Source organism: Saccopteryx leptura, chromosome 1 (genome assembly GCF_036850995.1).
Source record: "Saccopteryx leptura isolate mSacLep1 chromosome 1, mSacLep1_pri_phased_curated, whole genome shotgun sequence".
Taxonomy (NCBI): Eukaryota; Metazoa; Chordata; class Mammalia; order Chiroptera; family Emballonuridae; genus Saccopteryx; species Saccopteryx leptura.
Window position 1 is genome coordinate 199,354,349 of NC_089503.1, and position 15,074 is coordinate 199,369,422.

General features: G+C 38.9%; 1 protein-coding gene across 9 annotated transcripts in view; it reads left to right on the top strand.

The window, feature by feature from the left end:
• Nucleotides 1-15,074, top strand: part of BLTP1 (bridge-like lipid transfer protein family member 1) — a 148,449-nt gene that overhangs the window by 65,673 nt on the left and 67,702 nt on the right. For 8 of the 9 annotated variants that reach the window (XM_066384658.1, XM_066384701.1, XM_066384710.1 and 5 more), the window contains exons 30-37: nucleotides 1,753-1,823; nucleotides 2,492-2,665; nucleotides 3,129-3,249; nucleotides 4,179-4,322; nucleotides 4,658-4,785; nucleotides 5,106-5,305; nucleotides 7,712-7,909; nucleotides 8,728-8,939. In XM_066384658.1, the coding sequence (XP_066240755.1) occupies nucleotides 1,753-1,823; nucleotides 2,492-2,665; nucleotides 3,129-3,249; nucleotides 4,179-4,322; nucleotides 4,658-4,785; nucleotides 5,106-5,305; nucleotides 7,712-7,909; nucleotides 8,728-8,939 (1,248 nt within the window). The remainder of the gene's footprint in view (nucleotides 1-1,752; nucleotides 1,824-2,491; nucleotides 2,666-3,128; nucleotides 3,250-4,178; nucleotides 4,323-4,657; nucleotides 4,786-5,105; nucleotides 5,306-7,711; nucleotides 7,910-8,727; nucleotides 8,940-15,074) is intronic. The other variant, XM_066384686.1, reaches the window with a different exon arrangement.

The window sequence follows — 15,074 nt, forward strand, 5'->3', positions numbered from 1 at the left end:
CTTTTAATTCCTGACTGCTTCTGTGCTCACCCAGTCCCCTCACTGGATGTCTGAGGTCTTACAACTTGGCCTCCTCTGTAATCTATTCTTGATGGCTTCTTAAAGGAAAGCTAAAAATAAGCCAAAATAAATGTAGCCAGTATAAAAAGTACTTTTATAAAATTGTACATTTATAAGAGAAATAGTTATTTTAAAGCCCAAAATTATGGAACTGGTGACATAGACATACACACTTACTTAAATGTATGAATGTGTTCCTTCTGAATTTCTATGTTGTGTACCACTCTGTGCCCCACATTTATGTGCCTTTGTGAGGGGAGTGGCCATGAGCACATGGTTTAAGGGGTGGGAACAGACAATTCATAGATAAATAGAGGATTCTGTGATTACAAATTTAAGTCTTATGAAGATAATCAAAGGAGACAGGGATGAAGAATAACAGATGGTATCGACAAGGTAGTATTTAAATTGAAACTTAAAGGATGAGGAAGAGTTGAGGACGGGAAGGCCTAGGACTGCGGTGTTCAGGGCACAGGCATTGCCTTGCTGAACTGCTCAGTGAGCAGGAAACGTGGTGAGTTGGCAGAGACCTGCTCCTGCTGAGCTGGAGATGTGAACCAGGGGGGAGCGCAGCTAGCCATAGAGAGGGGCTTATTGTAATGTCGCTGGGAAACTCTCCAGAGCTTTAAGGAAGTCATGTCATCCCGCGTACTTTGGCTACTAAGTGGGGTTGTCCTTTAGCAAGAAAGGAAATGGGGTGACCACTTAGGAGGCTGTGGCAGCAGTCTGCAAGAGATGACAGGGGCATGGGCTTCCGTAATGATGGAGACTGGATAAATGGAGTTGAATATTCTTACAGATGTGTAGGTTTATGTATATGTGAACAATATAGATGGAAGGAAATGCAAACATTAGGGCTAATAGTTTAAAAAGTTTTGGTTTTAAGCTTATGCCTGTTTCTCTTCTTGCCTGAGATAAATTGCTCATGCTAAGATTCCAAAATGTTCTCTGTAATCCATGTGAAAATAGTGTGGTATATGAAATTTCCAGTATAAAATTGAATGGTACTTGTGCCGAATACTACCTGACAAGTTAGAATTAATTCAGGATTAATTCAGTGCTCCAAAAACTTGTATAATTTTGTTAACCGGTTTGATTGGCAGTCAAATGTCTGGAGAAACTAAGTCACGGAATTCATATCTTTAGATCACTTTAAAAATAGAACATAGGAAGTAAGAAAGTTATTTTTTTCCATTAACTCTTAAGTACTGGCTAACATCTAAAAGCATTAAGTTTGGTAGTTCAAGTACGTTACTTGTATTATTTATCTTTTACGGATATAAAATATGGTGTGTTTTTTTTGTAGTGTAATGTTTCCTTAGGTTCTTTCCACTTGAAAGTTGACTATGCTAGGAAAAGACTAAAATTAGCTTCAAAGCTGCATTTAAAAGCAACTCGGGAAAAAGGACTTTTGAAAGTCTTGCTTTCAGCTTTTACTTACTGCCGAGTGCTTGCAGCCCTGCCCTGGCTTTTGTCTGAATATACTGAAAATGAGACTGCCAAATACTTTTTGTGATTTTTCTCAATTTGCCAAATATTTATGCCTGTCAAAATTAATGAACAAGATAATCCAGATAGTCACAAATAATAGAGAATGATTAATGTTAGAGAATAATTAATTATTATTCTGCATAATATTATAGAATAATTAATGTTAATATTCTAGACTATCAATATCTTTTACTATTCTAGGTTATCAAGCAGGGGCTCACAGCTAATTCTTTACTCGACAGAGGACTGCAGCTTTCAGGATCAACCTTGAAGTAAGTAAACATTACATACTTTTAAAGTGTGTCTTTTTTTACATTGAATTTATTGGGGTGATACAGGTTAACAAATTATACAGGTTTTTGGAGCACCATTCTACAACACATCTCTGTAGTCTGTATTGTGTGTTTACCACCCTTCAAACTAAGTCTTCCTTCATCACGATCCATCCCTCCTCTACCCTCCACCACCTCCCCCTGATTGTGACTCTGTATTTGACTATAAAGAATGAACTAACCATTTGACTGTAGAATTTACTTTATATATAAATTACCCCAAATAATTCAACTGTCTGTCATGGTTTTGCCAATATTTGTAAGCAGTCAGTGACATTTCTTTTAGCCTACTATGCAAGCTGAACTTGGCATATCAAGACTGGGAGCTAACAAGAATTCAGAAATAGTAGTTTTCATATTTCGAAGAAGTTCTGTCAAGTAAATATCACAATTTTTTTTTTCATTTGATACATTAAGCATCTTTGGTCAGTTTGTACTTTAGTACCTCCATTGTCCTGTCTTTGAAAAGTATTTGGGACATTAAATGTCAATCCAAACTTTCAGTTGAAATAAATGTAGGTTTAAGTGCTCATGCATTATAAGGAAACTCCGACTTCTGTTCTTTTTCATGGTCTTTGTACATATACTTGGCTTGCTTCATTGTACAGAACACCATATACTCCTCTGGAAAAGAGAGCCGCTGAAACCACAGATGACGAAACAGTCACGGAGGAGTGGACCCTGGACCAGCCGGTCTCCCAGACCAGGACAACAGCCATTGTGGAGGTCAGAGGGGCCATCGACGTTGTTCTGACTCCCCTGGTGGCTGAAGCATTAGACAGGTATTGATTCTGTCTAAAACTCTAGCTCTTATTTTATAAAATGATAACTGTATGTTATATGACAGCGTGTATGATACAGGATCATAAGTAAGAATGTGGATGATGGCTGATTGAAGAAAAAGGAAGATACATTTTGAAAGGTCTGTGTTTCACTTAGTTTATCATTTGTTATTTTTTCAGCCCAAATAATTATATTGCAATGTTATTAGAATTATATTATAGTTTTCATTGTTTTTGCTTTTGGGCTGATGAGCATAAAATGATCCAACACCCAGTAACTAATTACTGTGTCTGATACTCTTACTACCATCCAGTTCCTGGAGGGATGAGGAGAATAATAGGTCTCTGTCCTTCAGGAAGCCTGTAGCTTATCTAGGGGGACAAACTGACATGAATTGAGTCTGGACGGGAATGTAATGGAACAGTTCTGCTGAAGTGTTCACCTGCCGTGTCTCTGCCACAGGTACATCGAGGCGATGGCGCACTACACAAGCACCAGGCACCCAGCCGCCATCGTGGATGACCTCCATGCCAAGGTCCTCAGGGAAGCTGTCCAGAACAGCAAGACCACCTTCTCAGAAAACGTGAGGACTCATCATACCGGAGAGTGTGGCACACTGAGTAGCTCCATGTGTACATGATTTTCAAACTTGAAACAATGGAGCACACTAAAATTGTACTGGTCATTTAAATTGGAACACATAGGCATTCTAAATATCCTTTATGGCCTCCTTGGCTCCATAAGAGAGGGCCTACAGAACCGTGCTATGGATTGAATGGTAGTCCAATCTTTATTAACATGTAGCTGTCCTTTTTCCTCTGGTTCAGAAGTAGCTTAATTCCCGTCCTTCCCGGGAGAGCTCTGGTCCTAAGTGAGGAAGCGTTCTGTAGGACGGCACACTTGTCTCTGGAGAACGCAAAGCTGTGTGCTGTGTCGGCTTTCCTCCATGATCAGACAATGTGTCTCAGTATTTTTTAGATTGTTTTTGTCACTTCACTGTGTCAAGTCACTGCGCTGTGGTGTGTGACTCTCTCCCTGTACCACGGTCCGAGCCGCACAGCCCTGTCGCAGCCGTCTCATCCGGGTGCTGCCATGGCGCCTCTGCACTTTCCAGCTGATCCGGGTCCTGGTGGGGGGGACCAGAGGTGAAGTGAGAGTGAGGCTGATTGTTCTTAGTGACCCAGTTGTTCCTGGTATATTGGTAGTTAGGGTAGAGGAGCACCAAATCTGCCCTCCAGCAAATAGAAGTTGGTGATCCTTAAAGAATACCTGTTATTGTTATGATCACCATTTTTCTGTTTCTCTGTAGGCTGGTTCCACTTCACTGTGTATCATTTCTCTCCACCCCAAAGCTGCCTGTCTGTTTCATAAGGTTTGGGCTCTAAGACAAGGGTGGTCGTGGACAGCAGGGGCACCCGGGCATGGAGGAGCAGAGGGACCGCAGGGCGCTGTGGTGGACTGTGTGAAGTGATGGGTTGTCTGTGTAATAATGCTGCTTCCGCTCTCTTCTAGTTATCTTCCAAACAAGATGTTAGAGCAGCAAAAACTGAGCCCCCTACTCTAGGAACGACCAACCAGGGACTGGCACAGACGAATCTGGTGAAGCAAGACAACGTGATGATTAAAGGTCTCCAGGCGAATGTCAGCATACCGAAGGTGACAGCTTAATAGTTTAAAAATCATCCTGAAGGAGGAGAACATTGCGGTGATTTTGTCCTTTGTATTCATTTTCCTCAGCGATCTAGTGTAAGAATCAATGTAATGTAAATAAGTTTACTTTAAGTAGAATATTGGGTAAGATATACTGAAATAATTCACATTTATCCAGTAAAAATTCAGTTACAATTATTTTGTGAGAGTCTTTATGTATAAGACTTCATAACCTCCGATACATATATATGCTATTCCTGACAGTTTTTTCATTTTTTGTATATCTTCTGTTTGATCATTTTCACTTTTCAGCTCTACTTTTATGCCATTTTCCATGTTAGGTGAACTTGTGTTTGTTGCAAGCATCAGTGGAAGAGTCTCCAAGCACAGCTCTCAGCAGAAGTGTGACTCACGTGTCCCTGGTCGCACTGTGCTTCGACAGAATTGCCACACAAGTTCGTATGAACAGGTAAGAAAGAGTTCATTCATTTGAGTCATGATTATCTTGTCATACGGAAAAGCAAGGCTTAGTCATTTTCTTACTACAGTTCTGAAAGTCCTAATGTTAAAACTCAAAACTGGTATTGGAATTTCAAATCTCACTGGAGGTATTTGAAAGTTTTTATATGTTCTATTTTTTAGTAAATACTGACAAATTTATTATTAGCATTGGTTAATTAAAGAAGTGGAATTTTTTAAACCACTTGTTAAATGTTTTTCCTGAACTATGTTTTTTGTGTTTTTTTCATTTGAATGTTAACCACCATGCTTGCTTGCTTTTCCATGAAGAGGCGTGGTTGAAGAGACATCAAACAGCACTGAGCCTGGCCGAACATCCCAGTTCGATAGGTATGTGCACGCCACGAAAATGCAGCCGCAGTCATCCGGGTCTCTCCGATCGAACGCCGGAGCAGAGAAAGGCAAAGAGATTGCCGCCAAGTTAAACATTCATCGGGTTCACGGGCAACTCAGGGGTCTCGATACAACAGGTAGGATTCTACAACAAATAGTTTTTTCTTTGACATGTATACATACAAGAAGACTTTGGCAAAATGAAACATTTCCTTTGAATATTGCTACAATTTGAGTCTTTTATAAGAAAGAGAAAAGTATTTCTGCATATATTGAACACATGGTATGTATTTCACTGTTCCTTACTCGCATTGGTTGCAGAATGGAAGGTAGACTGGTAGGGGAAGTAAGTGGTGTGGCCCCAAATGAGAGACCTGCCTGTTTCATGGTATCTGCTGCTCATTATACAACAGAGAGAACATGGTCTTTATAGCCTTTCTCACTTTTGTAAATCGTTCTGTTTGCACAACTTTGTTAAAAATTATCAATTATAATTCCCAAAGTAGAGAGTCAGGTGTGTAAAACACAGCAGCAGCAGGAGTGGTAGCCACGGTTGTACCTCTTCAAGTCCCTGGTGCGGGAAGAGATAGAACCAGACACGTCACCTACCAGGAAGTATTTTTGACTCAACTCCATGCCTCTGCTCATTTAGAGCCTTAAGTGATCTCAGATTGTCAGACATTCAGTCCAGAAAACAAGAGTTTCTAGTCTCACCTAAGATGATTGCCAGGCTGAAATCTTCGTGTGGGACAGGTGACCAGTGCTGAATGAACGAGTCATTTCCTTGCACTTGCTCACTGTCATGTTGGGCCTCTGCAGGTTGTACAAGTGCCATCTGCGTTCTGGGTCTGTGTGAGGCTTTCTCAAGGCTGCTCCGCCATCCTTGTGTTTGAGGCCAAAGCATTTGACCTGAGGATTTCAGATGAAGAGCTTATTCACGACTCCCCGAGCTCTGCAGTCTTAGCCCTGTTGCAGAAGACTGCACCTTGAGTGTAAAATACTTCCCTCAGCTCTGTAGTTTGCACTGGGAACCAGTGTGCATGTGGGTGTGGTACAGAGCATCAGCAGTAACTAAATATAATTTTGAAAGGCACATTATCTGGATAAAACTCATCAAAGACAAAACTCTCAAAAGAAATTTTAAGGAGATCGTTGTATAGAACTGTAGAGAAAAAATGTATATGTCTTTGCTTATATGTATATAAGATTGCTGTGAAAGGTTACTCAGTAATCTAATGACATTTGTCACCTATAGGGAGGGAAGTGTATGGCTAGGGGCTTTCATTATATACCCTTTTGTATTCTTTGGGACTTTACATGACTATATTACCTAATCTAAAGATTTAAATAAAATCGAACTTAAATCCTCACCTTATACCATATTTCAGAATAAGTTTATGGAATTAGATAAATGTAAAATAATTAAATAATGAGAAAACTACAGAAAAAATATAGGTGAATATTAACTCTCATTTCTAATTATAAATGCAAAGTATAGTAGTTTTAGGATGGAATATTATATAGCTATTAAAATAATACCTTGGGAAAAATTTTAATAACCTGAGGAAATTGTCATGGTTACTGTTGCATGAAAATTGGGAACCTTAAAAGCTGAGTTTGTAAAATCTCTAAAGGGCTAAAAGGAAACTTACTTCAAATGTAAACCAATTGTCTCTGGATTTTTTTATCTTCTTTTTTTTCCCCCTGCTTTTCTATATTCATTAGCTGTAATCAGAGAAATTTTAAGACATGAGGTAAAAAGTAAGAAAAAAAATGCCAGGAACTTGGGATGTTAATTTCCATATTGCATATTGTAAGTGATGGAATATGGCAATGTCCATGATGAATTATAGTTAAATAGACTGTGTTAGCATAAAGCAATCTTTTAGTAAGAGCTCTTATTTGTTTTTTGGAAAATAATGTTTTCCCTAAGGCAAGGTAATTAGAATAGTTTTTTCTTTTATAAAGTGATGAGAAATTATTTTAAAATAGTTTACCATGAAGCTGAATTATTCAGGAGCTTTTTTTTTTTTTTTTTTTTTTTTTATTCATTTTAGAGAGGAGAGGGAGAGACAGAGAGAGAGAGAGAGAGAAGAGACAGAGAGAAGGGGGGAGGAGCTGGAAGCATCAACTCCCATATGTGCCTTGACCAGGCAAGCCCAGGGTTTTGAACCGGCGACCTCTGCATTTCCAGGTCAATGCTTTATCCACTGCGCCACCACAGGTCAGGCCTCAGGAGCTTTTTAACTTTAGATTTTTAGAGTATCCTGTAATACTTCAGCAATGAATCTATCCTGTCTTTGGGCAATTATTTGTTAATTATGGAATCTTTTATCCCCCTTCAACATGATTCTGGTAATTGGTATAACATTAGGCAGCATTATTTTCAAAGTCACTTTGTTAATTTGTTTATTTTTTTGGACAGACTAAGATATCTTTTGAACACAACCACTGTGCCAAATGATTACACTATTCGTTCTTTAAAAAAAAAAAATCAAACCTCTGTCTTTACAAGGGGTGGATTTGTTCTCTTTGGGTAATAGATATCGGTACCTGTGCCATCACAGCCATTCCCTTTGAGAAGTCCAAAGTCTTGTTTACTCTGGAGGAGTTGGACGAGTTCACTTTTGTGGATGAGACTGATCAACAAGCCCTTCCAGACATGACTCGAATAGGTCCCAGCCAGGAAAAATGGGGCTGGATAATGTTTGAATGTGGACTTGAAAATTTAACCATAAAAGGTAGGGTATTTTTTTTTTTTAATTCTGCTTACAGGAAACAAATTGGCCCCACTTTCGAATGCTTGCGTCTTTGGAAACTGGATCTTTGATTAGCAGAACTTTGCCACATGGGATGAAAATGTTGCGCATCTTTTATTCAGTGAGACAGAGACTGACTTAAAATTCTATTTTTCTTTTTTTCTTCTTCTTCTTTTCCAAATGAGAGGAGGGGAGATAGAGAGACAGACTCCTGCATGTACCTTGACTGGGACCCATCTGGCAACCCCCGACTGGGGCCGATGCTCTGCCCATCTGGGGCCATGCTCTCAACCGAGCTATTTTTAGCGCCTGAGGTGGAGGCTCCATGGAGCCATCCTCAGTGCCTGGGGCCGATGAGTCGAACCAGTTGAGCCATGGCTATGGGAGGAGAAGAGAGAGAGAGAAGGAGAAGGAGAAGGATGGAGAATCAGATAGTTGCTTCTCCTGTGTGCCTGACTGGGAATTGAATCCGGGACATCCATATGCCTGGCCGATGCTCTACCAGTTAGCCAACCGGCCAAGGCCTATATTTGTTTTCTTTTACATTAGTGAGTAATATATCAAAATAGGAAGGCTGACTTGTGTCTAACACTTTTAGGTTTAGTCGTATTTACCAGTAGTTGTATATGCTTAAATTGCTTAATTGATAATCTAATCCTCTATCACTTTTACAAATAAGGGCACGATTTGGTGAGAATAAAAAAGATCTTTACGAGCTTTTATTTTATCTGTATAGATTTGGTAGAGCACATCACTGAGACACCGAGTGTTTTAACAACTACGTTTCTGTATTTGTATAGGAGGAAGACAGTCTGGTGCTGTTTTGTATAACACTTTGGGAATGATGGGCAAAGTGAGTGTCTCCGAAGGGGGTGGAGTTCTGACATCCAATAATTCTTCTGACTCCCCGACCGGCAGCGGCTATCACACCGACGTATCCGATGACGGGCTTCCTTGTGGTCGAGCCAGCCCTTCTTCAGACTTAAATGGACATTCTGTTTCCGATGAGCAGGTTGGTGAGTTTCTAATAATAATGCTTTGGAAAACAATGTAGAAAAACGTACCAACTCAGAATTAATTTCTCGAGTATATATGCTTGTCTTCCTATAGTTTGGATTTTGTTTGAATGGGAGTCAGGCATTTCGGTGATTACTCTTCTAGAGTATAATTTCTGTAGGCATTGTACATAGATGTGTTTATTTATAGCATAGTACCCCACATAATACCGGGTTTACATTAGCCACTTAATAATATTTGCTGAATTAATAGAACTTCAAACAAGCAGGCTTTGTTTTTATGTCTTTTGAAGGATTTTAGCAAGGTTTGTTTTTTAAATATTTAGTCTTGTTACCGCTAGTATTTTGTGTAAGTTCTAAATATCTTTGTCGCTACTGTCCATTTCAGTTAGAGGCTTGAAGAATACCTGAGGTGCCACTCATTTGTTATTTTCAGTGTGGTAGAATTTCATGGTGGTTAGTCCAGGATCAGCAGGAATGGAAATACTTAAAATTCTAGATGACAGAAGCTTTTTATCACTACCACTTGGTGACCAGGGACAGTACTTCCCCGCCTCTGTTTCCTCCTGGGCCACAGGTACACTGTGAGGACCGCGCTCCTGTGCAGTTGGGAAGATAGCAGGAGGCGGTGCCTATGCAGGGTTAGCTCAGTTTCTGCCCCAGGGCCGCAGGATCGGAGCTTGGTCAGTGTGCTCAGACATGTACGTGCGCGCAAACTGCTGATCCCTTGAAAATTAGACCAAATGAGGAGGAAAGAAACCACCTTTTAGGAAGGCCCATTAGATTATCATCAGATTTCTCAGCAGAAACTCTACAAGCTAGAAGAGAGTGGACCCCAATATTTAAAGTCCTGAAAGAGAGGAACTTTCAGCCACGAATACTATACCCATCAAAGCTATCCTTCAAATATGAAGGAGAAATAAAAACATTCACAGATACAGAAAAGATGAGGGAATTTATCATCAGAAAACCCCCACTCCAGGAATTACTAAAGGGGGTTCTCCAATCAGATACGAAGAACAAAAAAAAAACAGAGCCACAAGTAAAAGCTCCAAGAAGAACACAATAAAACCAAATTTAAACTGTGACAACAACAAAAAGAAAGGGGGGGAGAAGATGGAGATTAACAGTAGCAAAGGATGATGGAGTGCAAAAGTACTCACAAAATAGTTTGCTACAATGAACAGGGTAGGGACCCTTTTCATTACTCAAAGGTAACCACCACTGAAAAAACCACCACAGAAACACATGAGATAAAAAAGATAGCAACAGAGGAAAGATGTATGGAATACAACCAAATAAAAACAAAAGATAGAAAAACGAAAGAGAAGGATCAAACAAGACACAAAACTAACAGAAAGTAAGATATAAAATGGCAATAGGGAACTCACAAGTGTCAATAATTACACTAAATGTAAACAGATTAAACTCACCAATAAAAAGACACAGAGTAGCAGAATGGATTAAAAAAGAAAATCCAACTGTATGCTGCCTACAGGAAACTCATGTAAGTAACAAGGATAAAAACAAATTCAAAGTGAAAGGCTTGAAAACAATACTCCAAGCAAATAACATCCAAAAAAAAGCAGGCGTAGCAATACTCATATCGGATAATGCTGACTACGAGACAGGAAAAGTACTCAGAGACAAAAATGGCCATTTCATAATGGCTAAGGGGACACTGAATCAAGAAGACATAACAATTCTTAATATATATGCACCAAACCAAGGAGCACCAACATATATAAGACAGCTACTTATTGATCTTAAAACAAAAACTGACAAAAATACAATCATACTTGGAGACCTCAATACACCGCTGACGGCTCTAGATCGGTCATCCAAACAGAGAATCAACAAAGACATAGTGGCCTTAAACAAAACACTAGAGCACCTGGATATGACAGACATCTACAGGACATTTCATCCCAAAGTGACAGAGTATACATTTTTCTCCAGTGTACATGGATCATTCTCAAGAATTGACCATATGTTGGGCCACAAAAACAACATCAGCAAATTCAGAAAACTCGAAGTTGTACCAAGCATATTTTCTGATCAGAAAGCTTTGAAACTAGAATTCAACTGCAAAGAAGAGGAAAAAAATCCCACAAAAATGTGGAAACTAAACAACATACTTTTAAAAAATGAATGGATCAAAGAAGAAATAAGTGCAGAGATCAAAAGATATATACAGACTAATGAAAATGACAATATGACATATCAGAATCTATGGGATGCAGCAAAAGCAGTGATAAGAGGGAAGTTCATATCACTTCAGGCATATATGAACAAACAAGAGAGAGCCCAAGTGAACCACTTAACTTCACACCTTAAGGAACTAGAAAAAGAAGAACAAAGAAAACCCAAAACCAGCCAAAGAAAGGAGATAATAAAAATCACAGCAGAAATAAATGAATTAGAGAACAGAAAAACTATAGAAAAAATTAATAGAACAAGGAGCTGGTTCTTTGAAAAGATCAACAAAATTGACAAACCCTTGGCAAGACTTACCAAGGAAAAAAGAGAAAGAACTCATATAAACAAAATCCAAAATGAAAGAGGAGAAATCACCACGGACACCGCAGATATACAAAGAATTATTGTAGAATACTATGAAAAACTTTATGCCACTAAATTCAACAACCTAGAAGAAATGGATAAATTCCTAGAACAATACAACCTTCCTAGACTGAGTCAAGAAGAAGCAGAAAGCCTAAACAGACCTATTAGTAGAGAAGAAATAGAAAAAACCATTAAAAACCTCCCCAAAAATAAAAGTCCAGGCCCTGACGGCTATACCAGCGAATTTTATCAAACATTCAAAGAAGACTTGGTTCCTATTCTACTCAAAGTCTTCCAAAAAATTGAAGAAGAAGCAATACTTCCAAACACATTTTATGAGGCCAACATAACCCTCATACCAAAACCAGGCAAGGATGGCACAAAAAAAGAAAACTACAGACCAATATCTCTAATGAATACAGATGCTAAAATACTAAACAAAATACTAGCAAATCAAATACAACAACATATTAAAAACATAATACATCATGATCAAGTGGGATTCATCCCAGAATCTCAAGGATGGTTCAACATACGTAAAATGGTTAACGTAATACACCATATCAACAAAACAAAGAACAAAAACCACATGATCTTATCAATAGACGCAGAAAAGGCTTTTGATAAAATACAACACAATTTTATGTTTAAGACTCTCAACAAAATGGGTATAGAAGGAAAATATCTCAACATGATAAAGGCCATATATGATAAACCATCAGCTAACATCATATTAAATGGCACTAAACTGAAGGCTTTCCCCCTTAAATCAGGAACAAGACAGGGTTGTCCACTCTCTCCACTCTTATTTAATGTGGTACTAGAGGTTCTAGCCAGAGCAATCAGACAAGACAAAGAAATAAAAGGCATCCATATCGGAAAAGAAGTAAAGGTATCACTTTTTGCAGATGATATGATCCTATACATCGAAAACCCCAAAGAATCCACAAAAAGACTGCTAGAAACAATAAGCCAATACAGTAAGGTCGCAGGATACAAAATTAACATACAGAAGTCAATAGCCTTTCTATATGCCAACAATGAGACAATTGAGAACGAACTCAAAAGAATAATCCCCTTCACGATTGCAACAAAAAAATAAAATACTTAGGAATAAACATAACAAAGAATGTAAAGGACTTATATAATGAAAACTATAAACCATTGTTAAGGGAAATCAAAAAAGATATAATGAGATGGAAGAATATACCTTGTTCTTGGCTAGGAAGAATAAATATAATCAAGATGGCTATATTACCCAAAGCAATATACAAATTTAATGCAATTCCCATCAAACTTCCAATGACATTTTTTAAAGAAATAGAGCAAAAAATCATCAGATTTATATGGAACTATAAAAAACCCCGAATAGCCAAAGCAATCCTAAAGAAAAAGAATGAAGCTGGGGGCATTACAATACCTGACTTCAAACTCTATTATAGGGCCACGACAATCAAAACAGCATGGTATTGGCAGAAAAATAGACACTCAGACCAATGGAACAGAATAGAAAGTCCAGAAATAAAACCACATATATATAGTCAAATAATTTTTGATAAAGGGGCCAACAACACACAATGGAGAAAAGAAAGCCTCTTCAATAAATGGTGCTGGGAAAACTGGAAAGCCACATGCAAAAGAATGAAACTGGACTACAGTTTGTCCCCCTGTACAAAAATTAACTCAAAATGGATCAAAGATCTGAACATAAGACCTGAAACAATTAAGTACATAGAAGAAGACATAGGTACTCAACTCATGGACCTGGGTTTTAAAGAGCATTTTATGAATTTGACTCCACAGGCAAGAGAAGTGAAGGCAAAAATTAATGAATGGGACTACATCAGACTAAGAAGTTTTTGCTCAGCAAGAGAAACTGATAACAAAATAAACAGAAAGCCAACTAAATGGGAAATGATATTTTCAAACAACAGCTCAGATAAGGGCCTAATATCCAAAATATACAAAGAACTCATAAAACTCAACAACAAACAAACAAACAATCCAATAAAAAAAATGGGAAGAGGATATGAACAGACACTTCTCCCAGGAAGAAATACAAATGGCCAACAGATATATGAAAAGATGCTCATCTTCTTTAGCTATTAGAGAAATGCAAATCAAAACTGCAATGAGATACCACCTCACACCTGTTCGATTAGCTATTATTAGCAAGACAGGTAATAGCAAATGTTGGAGAGGCTGTGGAGAAAAAGGAACCCTCATACACTGTTGGTGGGAATGTAAAGTAGTACAACCATTTGGAAGAAAGTATGGTGGTTCCTCAAAAAACTGAAAATAGAACTACCTTATGACCCCAGCAATCCCTCTACTGGGTATATACCCCAAAAACTCAGAAACATTGATACGTAAAGACACATGCAGCCCCATGTTCATTGCAGCATTGTTCACAGTGGCCAGGACATGGAAACAACCAAAAAGCCCGTCAATAGATGACTGGATAAAGAAGATGTGGCACATATACACTATGGAATACTACTCAGCCATAAGAAATGATGACATCGGAACATTTACAGCAAAATGGTGGGATCTTGATAACATGATACAAAGCGAAATAAGTAAATCAGAAAAAACCAGGAACTGTATTATTCCATACGTAGGTGGGACATAAAAGTGAAACTAAGAGACATTGATAAGAGTGTGGTGGTTACAGGGGGGAGGGGGGAATGGGAGAGGGAAAGGGGGAGGGGGAGGGGCACAAAGAAAACTAGATAGAAGGTGACAGAGGACAATCTGACTTTGGGTGATGGGTATGCAACATAATTGAATGACAAGATAAACCTGGACTTGTTATCTTTGAATATATGTATCCTGATTTATTGATGTCACCCCATTAAAAAAGTAAAATTATTATAAAAAAAAAAGAAAAAAAAAAAAAGAAACCACCTTTTAATTAAGAAATGTATCCTGGGTCACCAGTAATCATTTGCATAATCACCTGTGAACCCTAGGTTTTTAGGAATTTCTTTTGAAACATTTATTTTGATTTGATGCCTGGTTCAAGAGTTTAATCTGATGGGGTCTTTAGATGTTTTCGGGGGCAGGTGTGGATTAGCACTTTGGTAAGGATAGTAAAGGTGCAATCGCCGCTCCTGGACAGAGGTGCAGGGCAGAGCCTGGCTGAGGTCCCGTCCCCTTCCTCCCCTCCCCTGACAAGGCACCTGCCGGATGCGTGGGCGGCCACCTAAATTCTGGTCCTGCTCTCCTGCTGAAGCACCCATGTTTTTTAGCGGTTTGGGGTTCTCTGGCTTCTTTGGTCCACTTTCTTCTGCCCTTGTTTGTTCTCACTGGTGTCTCCCGTGTCTGGTTTTCCTCTCTCCGCCTGACCAGCTCCACCACTGATGACACCGCTCTTTCCCATTGGCTTGCCTCTAGCACCAACCCGTCCTGTGCTCGAGGCCTGTCCAGTGGCCTTTCGGATGCTCCGTTTACGTGTGCCATAGCGCCAAAACCCACCCAGTCTGAAGTGGAGCTTATTACTCTTCGCTTCACCAGCTGTTACAATTAGTTGCTATTGTCTATTAGCCCTCTCCCGTTTTGAAATT